This window comes from Hypanus sabinus, chromosome 3, assembly GCF_030144855.1.
Source record: "Hypanus sabinus isolate sHypSab1 chromosome 3, sHypSab1.hap1, whole genome shotgun sequence".
Taxonomy (NCBI): domain Eukaryota; kingdom Metazoa; phylum Chordata; class Chondrichthyes; order Myliobatiformes; family Dasyatidae; genus Hypanus; species Hypanus sabinus.
The window spans coordinates 59,566,457-59,582,056 of NC_082708.1; the positions used below are offsets into that span (position 1 = coordinate 59,566,457).

General features: G+C 38.1%; 1 protein-coding gene across 1 annotated transcript in view; it reads right to left on the reverse strand.

The window, feature by feature from the left end:
* eif5b (eukaryotic translation initiation factor 5B) overlaps window positions 1-15,600 on the reverse strand; it is a 70,648-nt gene that overhangs the window by 48,608 nt on the left and 6,440 nt on the right. Inside the window, exons 2-7 of the mRNA XM_059964471.1 lie at window positions 11,764-11,868; window positions 11,587-11,677; window positions 7,502-8,138; window positions 6,981-7,195; window positions 4,018-4,168; window positions 2,831-2,953 (exon numbers count right to left, since the gene is read on the reverse strand). Of these exons, the coding sequence (XP_059820454.1) occupies window positions 2,831-2,953; window positions 4,018-4,168; window positions 6,981-7,195; window positions 7,502-8,138; window positions 11,587-11,677; window positions 11,764-11,868 (1,322 nt within the window). The remainder of the gene's footprint in view (window positions 1-2,830; window positions 2,954-4,017; window positions 4,169-6,980; window positions 7,196-7,501; window positions 8,139-11,586; window positions 11,678-11,763; window positions 11,869-15,600) is intronic.

Here is a 15,600-nt window from a genome sequence, read left to right on the forward strand (position 1 = left end):
ATCAGCAATAATAAATCTGATTTTGACCACTGCCCTACCATTCCAGTTTAGCTAAAGTACCAAGCCTGGCTCAACAAAGAATGCAGAGCAAACTTACCCAAAATGAAACGCTAACATACAACTACATGGGATGTGAAACAGCAAATACAACATGCAACAGTGAGAACCCAGCATGCCACAACCCTAGATCAGATCTAATGAAAGATGATGAACAATTTAACACCCCCAATGTTAGTTGGGGGCTCCAAGAATAGTACCATCCTTGGTGACGGTAGTAATATCAAGCTATGCCTTTAGCCCTGCCTTGCTGAATCATTTGCAAACATATTCAGCTAGAATTGCAGAGTAGATGATCTATCTGGCCTTCATCTTGAAATTCCCACCAGCACCAATACAATTCGTTCAACATGATATCTAGTTCTCTCAGCCATTCCTTCTGACTTGAGAAAGGATATGGAATGAAACACCACCTAGCTGTAACATTGTAGACATGCACTCCAGAATTAGCCATCCATCAAGCCAGGTTGCTCTAGTAAAATTACCTAAATGTACCTAACACTGTAAACTATTACCCGGGAAGGTTCAATTCACAAAAATAAAACAGCAAAACCAATGTAACTAATTCCTGCCCAGTCTACTGTCCACCTGTTGAAGTGAATGGAAGATGCGGTCCACAGTGCTATCAAATCGGACTTCTGGACAACTTACATATTGCCAGAGCAATTCTTCTCCAAACCTCACTATAGCTTTGAACAAGGCAAGAGTGAACAGCTGAATTCCAGAGTTGAGGTGACAGTGATTGTCTTCAATGTTATTTGATGAAATGTAGTGTTAAGGAACTCTACTTGCAGCAACTCGGCAAATGAAATCATTCCTGCCTGCACATGGCAAAACCTAAGCAATGCTCAGGCATGGACTGAGAAGTGGCGAGTCATAATTGCTCTACAAGGAGCTGTGCAACAATCATCTCAAACAATGGAGTCCAACTAGAGTGTAACCACTTAACCTTGATATACAGAGGCATTAGCATCATTAACCTTTCCATGATTAACAAGAAACTGAACCAAAATCGATGTTCCCTCTAAACTATGTGCATGCGCACACACATTTTCAACCAGCACACAAAGGAAACTAATGTGCGCACAAAAGGTTAGTTACCTAAAATAATGTAGTAATTAATAATTATACTTATTGAAAATAATCTTTTAGCTAAATGTTTCTGTTAACTAGTTAGTTGGTTTTTCAAATACCACAATGCACTTCACTAATTTATGTCACCTCACCTTTGATGTCTTTGATGAACTGGCTGCACTGTGCAAGATTCTGCAAAAGAGTGACCCGACACCGATTGATTCACTTCATTTTGCGCAAGGCAAAATTAACGAGATAAGAAAGCAGTATCTGGGAGACAATGTTTCGTGGACTGACAAAGTTAATGTTTTGCTAAGCCAACAACATGAAGAAAACGTCACAGTAGATACAAGTTCGCTGTTGACTTTTATAAATAGAAATAGTCTTTGTGTTCATTTAGAAGAAAGGTTTCCTGAAGATGAGGTACAAGAATGGTCAGCTTTTGATGTCTCCGCAATTGCAGATTGTGACTTCACATTTGGCGATGAACAAGTTAATGCCTTATGTCTAAAATGTCATGATTTTCTAGCTGAAAATACTGTAATAGTTAGACAGTTTAATGATTTCATATTTTCTCTGCAAGAAAAAATTAAATCCAAACTGATTTCAAACTTTGTTCAAATGGTGGCATTTGTACTTCAAAATGAACAGTCTTGCGCCCTTGCGCAGTTGATGGACATTGGGGAACCTTTCTTGCGTCTAGTGCGGACTGTGAGCGAGGTTTAGGCCTAATGAATCAAGTCAAAAACAAGCTGAGAAACCGTTTAAGTGAATGTCTTTTGGATATATTAATGAGAATCAAAAGCTATCAATTAGATGGAAGTTCTATTAGTCTAGATAGAGTTTACAAAGAAGGGTGAATGCCAAAGAAGAGAGAAAAAATAACTCAGTGACTTAAATATGTATGTTATTTTGTTGTTATTCTGTGCAGTTTTATGTCAAATATTTTGTCAACCTACATAAACTATGCCACGTGTGCATTCAGTGCGCACATACTTTTGTCACAGGAAAAAAATCTGCACAACATAAGATTTTTGAGCACACTGACTACTAAAAGTCATGTCCACCTTTATGTACTCAAAGTTGAGTTTGTCAAATGCACAAGTATTGTATGCTCAGATACAATGACAAACTTACTTGCAGCAGACTCAGTATTACAGGCTTCTGCCATCATTGAGGATAAGAATCTTACTGAAGCTTTTTCAACCAATTAGAAGCCTAAATGTCCATGATTATTCACAACTGGAAGTTGCATATCTGCAGTCTTTATCCTGAGTTGGGGAATGTTTTGCTTGATCTACCGTATGCTGCCTAAGCCTAGCTTCTTAAAAAAAAACAAAGCTGAGAAAATAATACAATGAAATTTCTCACTGAATACTCCAACTGCAACCTCCCACCATCATTCCTCTTCGCTGCCTATCAAGTAAACTCAAAGAGACAGTAACTAATATAAAATAACTACTCCTCATTTATATACCTTAAAGATATCTCTGACTTTCAGGAGTAACTGCTGTATGTTATGTGAAGTGTTAGTGACAACCACGTATCCTTAATGCATGCTTACCAAATACATGGTGTTAAGACCCACAGTAAAACAAACTGAGTACTTGTAATTGCATACCTTTATAGAAGTGGCTAAACTCATCCAAAAACATTAATAATTTAGGATGCTTCGTCTAACTATACACAAAACACATACCTTTATCTTCCTCCTTATTTTCTTCCTTGCTTTCTTCTTTGTTCTCCTGCTGTCTTTTCTTTTTCCGTGTATCATAGACTGGCCGTTTTTTTGGCACTGAATCTTTGGATGGCACATCCACACCTACAAATCAAAGTAAATTTTTGATTTACAGTTGTAAATTTTCAATTTAGTTTTTCTCTGAAAATGTCATTCCAATGGAAGCCAGCTTTTGGTAATCCACAGTAATCAGCAGCCACTATTTTTAAAATGAGGTTACATATTTGTAAGAATAAGAAAAGTTACCCCTCAGAGAGTAGGTAGTTGTCAAAAATCCTTTAAGCAACATTAGGCAGTTATAGATGAGAATTTGGAACATATAAATTCCTCCATTCAGTGAAATTTCACAATTCACCTCAAATGCTTTTGAGGGTTTTCCACTCACGAGTTCATTCGAATGTCTATTCTGTACATCATTTAATTCAGGAAAAAATGTATTGATGTCATCTTTTCATTAGTTCTATAATCTTGCAATTTCAAGTAAAATCTAAATTTGCCTTTTCGTTCCCTTATAACAGCTTGTAGATCTCCACAAGATCACCTCACAGGTTTCTTTTTAGACTGAGAACACAACTTTGTTATTCTTCCTTGCTAAATTAGACAATTAGTATTAGACAACAATCCCATGGTTCTTTCCAACTTTGCTGGCCTTAAATTTTATATAGCTTCTAATGATTGCCTTTGTACAAACTCTATTTGTGTTACATAATAAGCAGATTTAGCTCTGATATTAGCATTAAGTGTAGTGTTTTCACTTGAGTAGTTAGGTGGAGATATGTCTCTACTAAAGGTGGTATAAGGCACTCCTTCCCTCCACTAACCTGCAGGTTAACCTTGGGCAAGGTGTAGCACCTGCTTAGCCCACCTCCCCCGCACCGATTAGGGTCACATGAAGCCATGGGAGCAGGTGGTGGATGGTCATATCACAAATCCTGGTCACGCAACCATGGACACAAGGCAGAGAAGCTCTGAAGAGTATTGATAATGGCTGGGGTCACCCATCTTGTAAAGATAATGTGCAGAAGACGACAATGGCAAATCACTTTTGTAGAAAAATTTGCCAAGAACAATCACAGTCAGAGATACAAGTACCTCAGGTGCCTTATCGCTATATATTTAAACGTAACATTTTTCTACTTTATACATACCCTGAGCACGAAGTAGCTCTAGTGTGGCCTCAGCTCTTGCTTTGGCATCTTTCTGGGATCTTGACAACAGTTTCCCCTCCTTTTTTAAACGTTCCCTCCTTTCTTTTTCTTTCTGTTTCTTTTTTTCTCTCCGCTCTTGTTCTAATTTCTCCTGAAAATCCAAAAATGTTAGCACATTTAACAAAGTATTTGCTGGCAACCTAATCATGCAACAATAAAACTTGCAAGGGTTTTCAGATAGATCAACAAAATGAACTTGACCACAGGGAAATTCTAAAAATTCAACCAAGACAATTCAAGCATCTTCCCTATCTCAAAAAGGTTATTAGTAAACCTGAGTGAAAAGGTAACACTGTTTAGCAAAATGTATTTTGGGCAGTGAATATATTTTAACTTTTCACCTAGTATACATTAGATAATACATTGCCAAATTTAATTATTTTAATGCAATTTTGTTTTGTCATCTTCAATGTTTCACTTCATTATTCAGTCATCCTCTCTACAACACATTTATATATCTACATTAATCCCAAAAGCAAAATATTGCAGGTGTTAAAAGATATGAAATAAAAACAAAATGCTATAAATACTCAGCAGGTCAGACAGCCTTGAGCGTACCTCACTTGATTAAAGCAAGCCTTGGATTGTCTGATTACATCTCATATACAAGCCGTCACATTCAATTGGTCATCATCTGTAATTTCCAACACCTTCAAGTTGACGTCACCACCAGCCACATTTTGCTCTCACGGTATTTTGATGAGACTGTCAGCCTTAAGATACTCTGGCTCACTGCCACCAATACCCAATTCATTTCACACGGCAGATTAGTTTGCAAACAGAGCAAATAAAACAACTGGCCATTATCCTCATCATTCAAATCACAACCACTTTTTTTTTTAAGGTGAAGCACAGATTTACTTGTACTTCCTCCAATTTGAGATTCTTCATTCACAAAGTAGTGGCCTCTACAATAGGGGAGTGACATACATACTGGATGCCTGCATTGCAGAACACCTCTTCAGTTAGTAAGAGTGACTCCCTCCAATTGATTGTCCATTCCACTCCCACCCCAACATTTGCTACAGTGGTGCCAGAAAGTTTGAGAACCCTGTAGAAATTTTTCTGTTTCTGCATAAATATGACCTAAAATGTGATCAGATCTTCATGCAAGTCCAAAAACTAGATAAAGCAAGCCCAATTAAATAAATAACACAAAAAACATTATACTTGTTCATTTATTTATTGAGAAAAAAGATCCAATATTACAGGTGTTTGTTGGAACAAGTATGTGATTATCAGTTCACTTAAAGGGGAAATTAGAGTCAGGCGTTTCAATCAGTGGGATGACAATCAGGTGTGTGTGGGAGGCCCTGCCCCATTTAAAGAACATAAACCATTAGGAACTGTGCCATGCCTTGATCAAAGGAGGTTTCTGAGGACCTCAGAAAAAGTGCTGTTGATGCTCACCAGGCAGGAAAAGGATACAAAGCCATTTCTGAAGTGTTTGGGCTCCACCAATCCAGTCAGGCATATGGTGTACAAATGAAGGAAATTCAACACCGTTGTTACTCTCACCAGGAGTGGTTGACCAAAAAAAAGCACTCCAAGAGCAGCATATGCAATATTCCAGGAGATCACAAAGAACCCCAGGGCAACATCTAAGGAGCAGCAGGCCTCTCTTGCATTGGCTAATGTCAGTGTTCATGAGTCTACCATCAGGCAAACACTGAACAACAATGGTGTACATGGCAGGATTGCAAGCAGAAAGCCACATGGATAAGTCAGAAGGCTATTGGAAGAATGCTCTGTGGATGGACAAGTCCAAAACAGAACTTTTTGGCTTAAATGAGAAGTGTTACGTTTGGCAAAAAGCAAACTCTGTATTCCAGCATAAGAATGTCATCCTCTGTGAAACGTGGTGGTGGCAGTGTCATGCTTTGCTGCCTTGGGACCAGGACAGCATGCCATCATTGATGGAACTATGAATTCTGAATTGTACCAGCAAATTCTACAGGAAGTCAGTATCTATTCGTGAACTGAAGCGCGAGAGAAAGTGGGTCATGCAGCAAGACAACAACCCTAAACACACAAGTCAGTCTATCAAAGAATGGTTAAAGCAGAAGAAATTTCATGTTTTGAAATGGCCGAGTCAAAGTTCTAAACTTAACCCTAAAGAAGTGTTGTGGAAGGACCTGAAGCAAGCAGTTCATTTAAGGAAGCCCACCAACATTGCAGAATTGAAGCAGTTTTGTAAGGAGGGATGCCCTAAGATTCCTCCAAGCTGATGTGCAGGACTGATCAAGAGTTACTGAACTCGTCTGGATTCTGTTGCATGGAAGCGACCAACAACTCTGATAGAGGCAGATGCCAAGTTGTTAAGCTCATCAGTGGGAGGTGGTGCTTTAGCACTGCTGGCCCACCCCCTCGAGGGAGTCTTGATCATAAGTGGCCGAAACTCCTGAAGACAGGTGGCAGATCAACTGATGATCCCACTGGTGATAGCACAGGACAGTTAACATCTTAGCCCACGTGTATTTTCAATTCAATTCTAGTTACTGCTGTACAAGGGGATCACACCAGTTACTGAAAGCCAAGGTTCACATACTTTTTCCAACAAATACATGTGATATTGAATCATTTTTCTCAATAAATAAATGAAAAAGTATAATTTTTTTGTGCTTTAATTGGGTTCTCTATCTAGTTTTAGGACTTGTGAAGATCTGATTTTGCATCATATTTATGCAGAAATGTATAAGAACATCTAATATATTTACATTTTTCTTTTTTTATTATTAAGTTCTTCATCTTATTATGTATTTTTGTGCTGCATCAGATAGAGTAGCAATTATTTTGTTCTCCTTTACAGATGGCATTAAAACAATCTTGAATTTAGATTGAAAATTAACTATTCACTGCCTTTTCACAAAAAAAGTCTACATAGTTAATCTGAAAGAACATACTTGTTCCAAACGCTTGGCTTCCAGTTCTTCCAACCGTTTTAAACGTTCTTCCTCCTCTCTTTTTTGTCTTTCTTCCTCCTCTTTTAACCTTGCAAGTGCTTCTTGCATTGCTTTGACTGTAGCTTTACTAGGACCTGCTTTCTTCTTTTCTTTTTCATCCTTTTCCTTCTTTTTCTTTTTGTCTTTTTTCTTTTTCTCCCCTTCATTTTCTTCACCTGCAAATTAAAACCAAAGCTGTTAATTTTCTGGTTAATGAATCATCAAAAGGTGAAGAAGGAACTGGTATTGGGGGGGGAAAGAAGGTAAACACCATACAAGTCACACACCATGCATAACCACCCTCTTAATCCAGCTTCTTTTCTGAATCACTTCATTGAACTCAATTGTTATCAGTTTTCTCTCTCCACAGATTTTTACAGTATCTACTCAGAATTTCCAAAATTTTTGTTACTTTAGTGTTCCAGCTACTGAACTGTTTTGTTTTTGGAACATATTCATCAATCAAATGTGAAAAATAATACCTTCAGCGCCTCCTATGTCATCAATTCCTTTAACTTCAGTGTTTGGAGTAACACTTGATTTTTCACTCTCTTTTTTAGAAGCAAGATCAACTGCATCTTTTTGAGGTTTAGATTCCAGTTCAGTTTCCCTTCTCTGGCGTTCAGCATCTTCTTTTTCTTTCTGCTTTCGAAGCTTTGCTTTCTCCTCCTCACGTTTCTTGCGCTCCCTTTCTTTCTTTTCGGCTTTCTTTTGAGCAGCTGTTTTCAATTTAAATGAGGAGTCTTCTGCATCCTCTTCATCACTTTCACCTTTCTTCAGGCGATTACCTTTTTGATTTTTCTTTTCCTTCTTATTTTGAGGAAACTCATCAAGTTCCTCATCACTGTCTTTTACAGACTTTTGATGATCCTTAGTATCAAGTTCCTCATTTTCTGAAAGTTCCAGACTTTGCTGAAGTCGCTGATTCTTCCTATTAACTTTTACACCCAATTCATCGTCATCAGATTGATCGGATTTCTGCTTCTGACCTTTGGCTTTTGGTAGTTCCACCTCTTCCTCTACTTCATCATCATCAAAACTAGATTTTTGGCTTTTCAGAGTCTTTTTCTTCTTATCTTTTTTATTCGCTGGTTTAGGCTCATTACTTTTTTCCTCTTTCTGTCAAGAGAAAAGAGAATTGAATGAAATCAATAAAAATAGTACCTTATACCAGAAACTACACTCAACACTACCTGACATATCTCTTAAGATCAAATTGCTGGAGGGGTGTGGCGCAGAGATGAGGGGAAGGGTGTGCAAACAATTCTGGAATAGCGTGGGCTTCGAATCACTTTCTGTTAAACTGGTGTCAGCTTGACTACTTCACCCAGAATCTGTGTCAATTGCTTAATATATTAAATTGATAGCTTTTAAAGTATGCCAGGAAATTCTCAATTTGAAGATAAACAAATTTTATGCAAGATTAAGATCACTAAAACTCAATTTGTAACTGAAACTCAAAAATTAAAATGCAGATAAATAGAAAAATAATGATAATACTCAGCATGTTGAGTAGCAGAGGATGAGTTAATGCTTCAAGTCAAAGATCCTTCATCACAATTACAAAAGAGAAAAATGCATTAGCTTTAAGGTATAGAAAGGGTGAGGAAAGGGATAGACAAAACAAGGGGATATCTGATAGAGTGAGGCCAAGGCCATCTAAGCTTAATTGGTAGATATGTACAATGCTAAAACAAGATAGAAAACCTAGTTACCATAATCAGCTCCTTCAACATTATGAATCATGCTGCAAGGATAATGGTGGATTACCTGACACCAGTTTACAGTGGTATGCAAAAGCTTGAGCACCCCGGTCAAAATTTCTGTTACTGTGAATAGTTAAGTGAGTAGAAGATGAACTGATCTCCAAAAGTCAAAAAGTTAAAGATGAAACATCCTTTTCAACATTTTAAGCAAGATTAGTGCATTATTTTTCTTTTGTACAATTTTAGAACGAGAAAAAAAAGGAAACGAGCACCATGCAAAAGTTTGGGCACCCCAAGAGATTTGAGCTCTCAGATAACTTTTACCAAGGTCTCAGGCCTTAATTAGTTTGTTAGAGCTATGGCTTGTTCATAGTCATTGTTAGGTAAAGCCAGGTGATGCAAATTTCAAAGCTTTATAAATACTCTGACTCCTCAAACCTTGTCCCAACAATCAGCAGCCATGGTCTCTTCTATGCAGCTGCCTAGCACTCTGAAAATTAAAATAAATGATGCCCATGAAGCAGAAGGCTATAAGAAGAAAGCAAAGCATTTTCAGGTAGCCGTTTCCTCAGTTCGTAATGTAATTAAGAAATGGCAGTTAACAGGAACAGTGGAGGTCAAGTTGAGGTCTGGAAGACCAAGAAAATTTTCCGAGAGCACTGCTCGTAGCATTGCTAGAAAGGCAAATCAAAGCTCCTGTTTGACTGCAAAAGACCTTCTGGAAGATTTAGCAGACTCTGGAGTGGTGATGCACTGTTCTACTGTGCAGTGACACCTGCACAAATATGACCTTCATGAAAGAGTCATCAGAAGAAAACCTTTCCTGCATCCTCACCACAAAATTCAGCATCAGAAGTTTGCAAAGGAACATCTAAACAAGCCTGATGCACTTTGGAAACAAGTCCTGTGGACTGATGAAGTTAAAATAGAACTTTTTGGTCACAATGAGCAAAGGTATGTTTGGAGAAAAAAGGGTGCAGAATTTCATGAAAAGAACACCTCTCCAACTGTTAAGCACGGGGGTGGATCGATCATGCTTTGGGCTTGTGTTGCAGCCAGTGGCTCAGGGAACATTTCACTGGTAGAGGGAAGAATGAATTCAATACCAGCAAATTCTGAAACCAAACATCACACTATCTGTAAAAAAAAAAGCTGAAGATGAAAAGAGGATGGCTTCTACAACAGGATAATGATCCTAAACACACCTCAAATTCCACAATGGATTACCTCAAGAGGCGGAAGCTGAAGGTTTTGCCATGGCCCTCAGAGTCCCCCGACCTAAACATCATCGAAAATCTGTGGATAGACCTCAAAAGAGCAGTGCATGCAAGACGGCCCAAGAATCTCACAGAACTAGAAGCCTTTTGCAAGGAAGAATGGGCGAAAATCCCCCAAACAAGAATTGAAAGACTCTTAGCTGGCTACGGAAAGCGCTTACAAGCTGTGATACTTGCCAAAGGGGGTTTTACTAAGTACTGACCATGCAGGGTACCCAAACTTTTGCATCAGGCTCTTCTCCTTTTTTTTTTATTTTGAAACTGTAAAAGATGGAGATAAAAAAGTGATCTTGCTTAAAACATTAAAGAAATGTGTCATCTTTAATCTTATGCCTTTTGGAAATCAGGTCATCTTTAACTCGCTTAGCTATTCACAGTAACAGAAATTTTGACCAGGGCTGCCCAAACTTTTGCATGCCACTGTATCCCCAAATGTAGTACATTTCAGACTAGAGCACGGACCACAACAGTTAACTATTTCCAGGTGGTTGAAGTCTTATGGTTTGATTAGAAGTGACCTTCATGAAGAAAATGGATAGAAATATGGTTAAGAAGAATTTGCAAGAGAGGGAAGGCATTAGAACAAATAGAGAAGGGTTTTAAGCATTAATGAGAAGTTATGTTCGTGAGTTGGAGCAGACATAAAGAACTGAATGTCCTCCGTCCTTGCTATGGCCACCAATTATTCAACATTTCAATACTGTTCTCTGTTCAAAGGACTTTTCTATAACATATGCCACACAGATGGAGTTATCTGGAGAAACAAACAAGCAGCAAGAAAGTCTTATTTTGTGGTCAATGCAAGGTAGGTGTGTAATCAGTATGAACCAAGCCAGTTGTTACTACTGACCTTGAAATGCCTTCAACTATCTGGTGAAATATGATAATTACCTTTCCGATGAGGTTCATCCTAGATAGCAACTTGAATGTGGGAGAACTTCCACGCATCTTTTGCACCGATTCAATGATTCAAAGTGCATTTATTATCAATGAATGTATAAACTATACAACCTTGAGATTTGTTTGCTTGCAGGCAATCGCAAAGCAAGGAACCCGAAAGAAACCAATTCAAAAAAATTTTAAAATTAAAACAAGACAAACCCCAATGCCCCAATGAAAGGAAAAAACCAAAACATGCAAACAACAGAAGGGAGTAACAACAGCAGCATTCTAAACCAAATTGCGTCCTCAGATCCAAATCCCTGGAACAGCTTGGGAGTAGGCCCAAAGCCTCGATATTCAGTTCATCATATCAGCAAAGTAAATCACTGCAAAGTTCACAGACATGAAGCACAGCAGCCAGGGGTCAACAGGTCAGTAGGCTTGAAAAGTTTTAAATGGTAACTGAACAGGCCACTGCTGTTCATCCTATTGATGGGATAAACTGCAAACACAGTGCAGTGGTTGTGGTAACAAAGCAACTGTTTTGTCCCGAATGGTTTTGAAATTTTGACCTATTCTTACTAACAAGCAGAAATCTTCATGGTTGAGTATGTGTAGTTTGAAGAGACAGATTTTTATAGAAACTTTGTATCAAGAAAATAAAGTCTACAAATAACAAAAATCAAAAAGCTAAGCATTTACTTTTCCTGAAGATTCAGCAGTTTCATCATCATCCTTTTTCACTTGGTTCTCCAGAGACAACTCTTCGAGTTCTTTCAGTATATCATCTTCCCTGGAATTTGAGAACAAACCAAGTTTTTTTTTATTAATGTAAAACAAAAATTATACAAATCCAAAACAAAACAAATTCATATTTACTCAAATTCCTTCTTCTTCTTCTTTTTGCCTCCAGCTTTAGGTTTGGGAGCTCCTGCTCCTTCAATCTCTGCTGCCAAAGTATCAATGTCAATGTCATCTTTAGCACTAGGAATAAAAACATATAAATTAAAAATCTTTGCAGATCTCTTGGAATACTGTGTAGAATTCCTAAATTGATAATAGGCAAAGAAAGCAAAAATATCAGAACTATTCCATTGTTTAAGATTAGTTTTAGAGTACTTTAAATTGGGAAGGATTTTATAAAAAGCAAAAAGAGTTATACAATTGCTTCTGGGCAAGCAGTATTACAAGAGTCAATAATTTAAAAAATGCCCAGACGTTGAAACCCCACCTCTGCATCTCTACAATTAAAATGTTACCCTAATGAAGAAAGATTGACTTCCTTTATCACTTTCTTTTATGGAGAAACTGAAACAAATGTATTCAAAAATGCTGTTGATAAGACAGCATGCTCACCATTGAAAAAGTTTTAATTACAGCGAAGCAAAAGGAACACAGGGATGGAAGCAGGTCAATCAAATAATCTTTCCCATCAGTGATTCAACTGATGTGTATTTCAACTCCATATACCCTTTTTTATACCATAATATTGAAAACCCCATTAAATAAAAATCTTTCCAACTTGGGTTGTGAAATTGACCAGCCTCCACTGCTTTTTGCAAAATTATTAAGAAAATAGGATTAACAAAACCCAGAGGCATTCCAGATGTATGTGAAGAATAGGAGGATAATTAGTGTGATGGTAGGAATGATCAGGAATAAAAAAGGAAACGTGTGTCACGAACAGGAGCTAGAAAAGTCCTTAATAGATACTTGCTTCAGTATTCACCAGTGAGAGGGACCTTGAAGAAATGTGAGGTCAGTGTAGAACAGCTAATACACTAGAGCAAGTCAACATTAAAAAAGAGCAAGTGTTGGAACTTTTGAAAAACATTAGGATAAGTAAGTTCCGAGGCAAGACGAGATATATCCCAGATTACTATGGGATGAATTTGCACCTCACTGGCCACAGGAACAATACCAGAAGATTGGAGTTATTCCTTTGTTCAAGATAGATAAAAGGGATAATCCTGGGAGTTATAGACCAGTGAATCTTACATCAGTGGAGGGCAAATTATTTGAGAGGGCTCTTAGAGAAAAGATTTGTAAGCATTTAAAGCAGCAAATTAGGGATAGTAGGCACGGCTTTATGAGGGGCAGGGCATGCTCACGAACCCTTAATGAATTCTTCGAGGAAGTAACAAAACAAAATGATGAAAAGTTGAGCATTGGTTGAGGTGTATTTGGACTTTAGGAAGGTGTGTGACAATGTTCACCATGGTGGGCTCATTCAGAAAGTCAGGAGGTATGATATCCAGGAAAATCTAGCTGAACAAATTCGGAATGGGTTTGCACACAGAAGGCAGAGGGTGATAGTACGTGCAGCATATTCTGCCTGGAAATGTGTGACCAGTGGTATTGTGCAGGGATTTGTTCTGGGACCCCTGTTCTTTACTATATAAATACTTGGATGAGGACGTGGAGGGGTAGGTTAGTAAGCTTCCAGATGACACAAAGGATAGTGGTGTTGTGGATCGTGTAGAAGATTGTCATAGGTTACATCAGGAAATTGTATTTAGTTCTGGAAGGACATAAAAGCTTTAGAGAGGGTGCCTAGGAGATTTACAAGATGCTGCCTGGATTAGAGAGCATGCCTTATGAGGAAATTTTAAGCAGAGTTGGGCCAAGTAGCAATAGGAGCTTAATCTGGAGAAGCATAAAGTGATACACTTGAAGACAAAGTACAACATTAATTGCAAAAATCTTAGCAGAGTAGAGGAATTGATGGATGGGGTGCCCATCCATAGATCCCTCAAAGTTGTTGCACAAGTTGATATGGGGGTTAAGAAGGCCTCTGGTACATTGGACTTCATTAGTTGGGAGATTCAAGAGCCATGAGGTAATGTTGCAGCTCTATAACACTTTAGTTAGATCAACTTGGAATATTGTGTTCTGTTCTGGTCACCTCATTATATGAGGGACATGGAAGCTTTATAAAGGGTGCAGAGATTTACCAAGATGCTGCCTGGATTAGGGAGCATGTTTTAGGAGCAAATATTGAGTGAGCTAGGGATTTTCTCGTTGGAACAAAGGAGAATGAAATGTAACTTGATAGAGGTTTATAAGATGATAAGAGGCAAAGAATGGACAGCCAGCGTCTTTTTAACAGGGAGACAATAGTTAATATAAGAAGGTATAATTTTAAGGTAATTTGAGGAAAGTATAAGTAGCTTAATTTTATAGAGTGTTAAGTGGAAAGCACTGTCAGGGGTGGTTATAGTAGCAGATACTTTTGGACATTTAATTAACTACTGAATGAGCACATGGATAAAAGAAAAATGAATGGCTATAAGGTAGAGTAGGGTAAGATCGACTGTTTAGTAGGTTAAAATGTCAGCACAATATCATGGACCAAAGGGCATGCATTGTGCTATACTGTTCTAGGTTTTAATTTCATAGAGCCATGCAGCACTGAAATAGTCTCAGCACAATTTCTGTGCCAACTGTGTTGCCAATTTAAAATAATCCCATTTGCCTGCAATGATAGATACGCTTTCTTTCGGCATCTGTTCACATAGACTTAAACATGTCTCAAACATTGATATCATATCTGCATCCACCTGACAGAGTGTAACATTCACCTACATAGGGGGGAAATACCTTACACAAGACTTGCATAAAACCTGCATTTAAAAAAAAACTTTGCCCACACCTCATCGACCTCAACTTAAATTTATGCCTTCCATTATTTGATATTTGCACCCTGGGAAAAAGACGATTTATATGTTGCTCATAATTTTATGCACTTTGATCAGTTTGACTCAGAGAACATAATGCAAGCTTGCCCAACCTCTCCTTATGATTAACATTTTCTAATCTATGCAACTCCACCTCTTGAGAAAAACCTCAATTCCCCTTTAAATATTTCCCCTCTCATCTTAAACCTATTGCCTCTAGTTTAAGACTCCCTTACACTGGGAAAAAGACTGATTATCTACCTTATCCTAGGCTCATCATAATTCAGTAACACCATTCCTTGGCCTCTTTGCTTCAGGGAAAGCAGTCCCAGCCCATCTGATCTTTTCTTATAACTCAAGCCCTCTAGTTCAGGCAACATCCTTGTGGATTTTTTCTGCATCTTTCCTAGCTTATTCGAATCCCTCCTGTAGCATGGCAACCAGAACTGCACATGATACTGCAAGTGCAATCTAACCAATGTTTCGTACAACTATAACAAGTCTCCCCCCCCCCCCCCCCCAACTCTTCTACTCAATGCCACATCCACTATGGCAAATATGCCATCTTCACTACCTCAATTGTTCTGCCACATTTAGGGAACTATTTACTTGTATCCCAAGGCTTCTCCGTTCAATAACAGTAACTCAACATCTGGTCATTTGCTGTGCATGTCCTGCCCTGATTTAACTTTATAAAATGCATCACTTTGCTCTTGTCCAAATTCCACCTGTCATTTTCTTAACCACGTTCATAGTTGATCAATATCCTGTTGTAACCTTCAATAACTTTCCACAATGTCCACCATCTAATCCGCAAACTTAACAGTGCTACCAACATTCTCATCCAAATCATTAATTTCTCCTAGCAAATAATAGGGGACCCTGAAGCATACCACTTTCACAGCTCAATCTTTAAAAACAACCCTCCCTCCTACCACCAAGCCAATTTTGTATCCTATTGGCTGGTTCATCCAGGATGCCATGTTCAAACCTTCTAGATCAGCCTACCATGCAAACAAAGTTAATAGCTTTATTACGC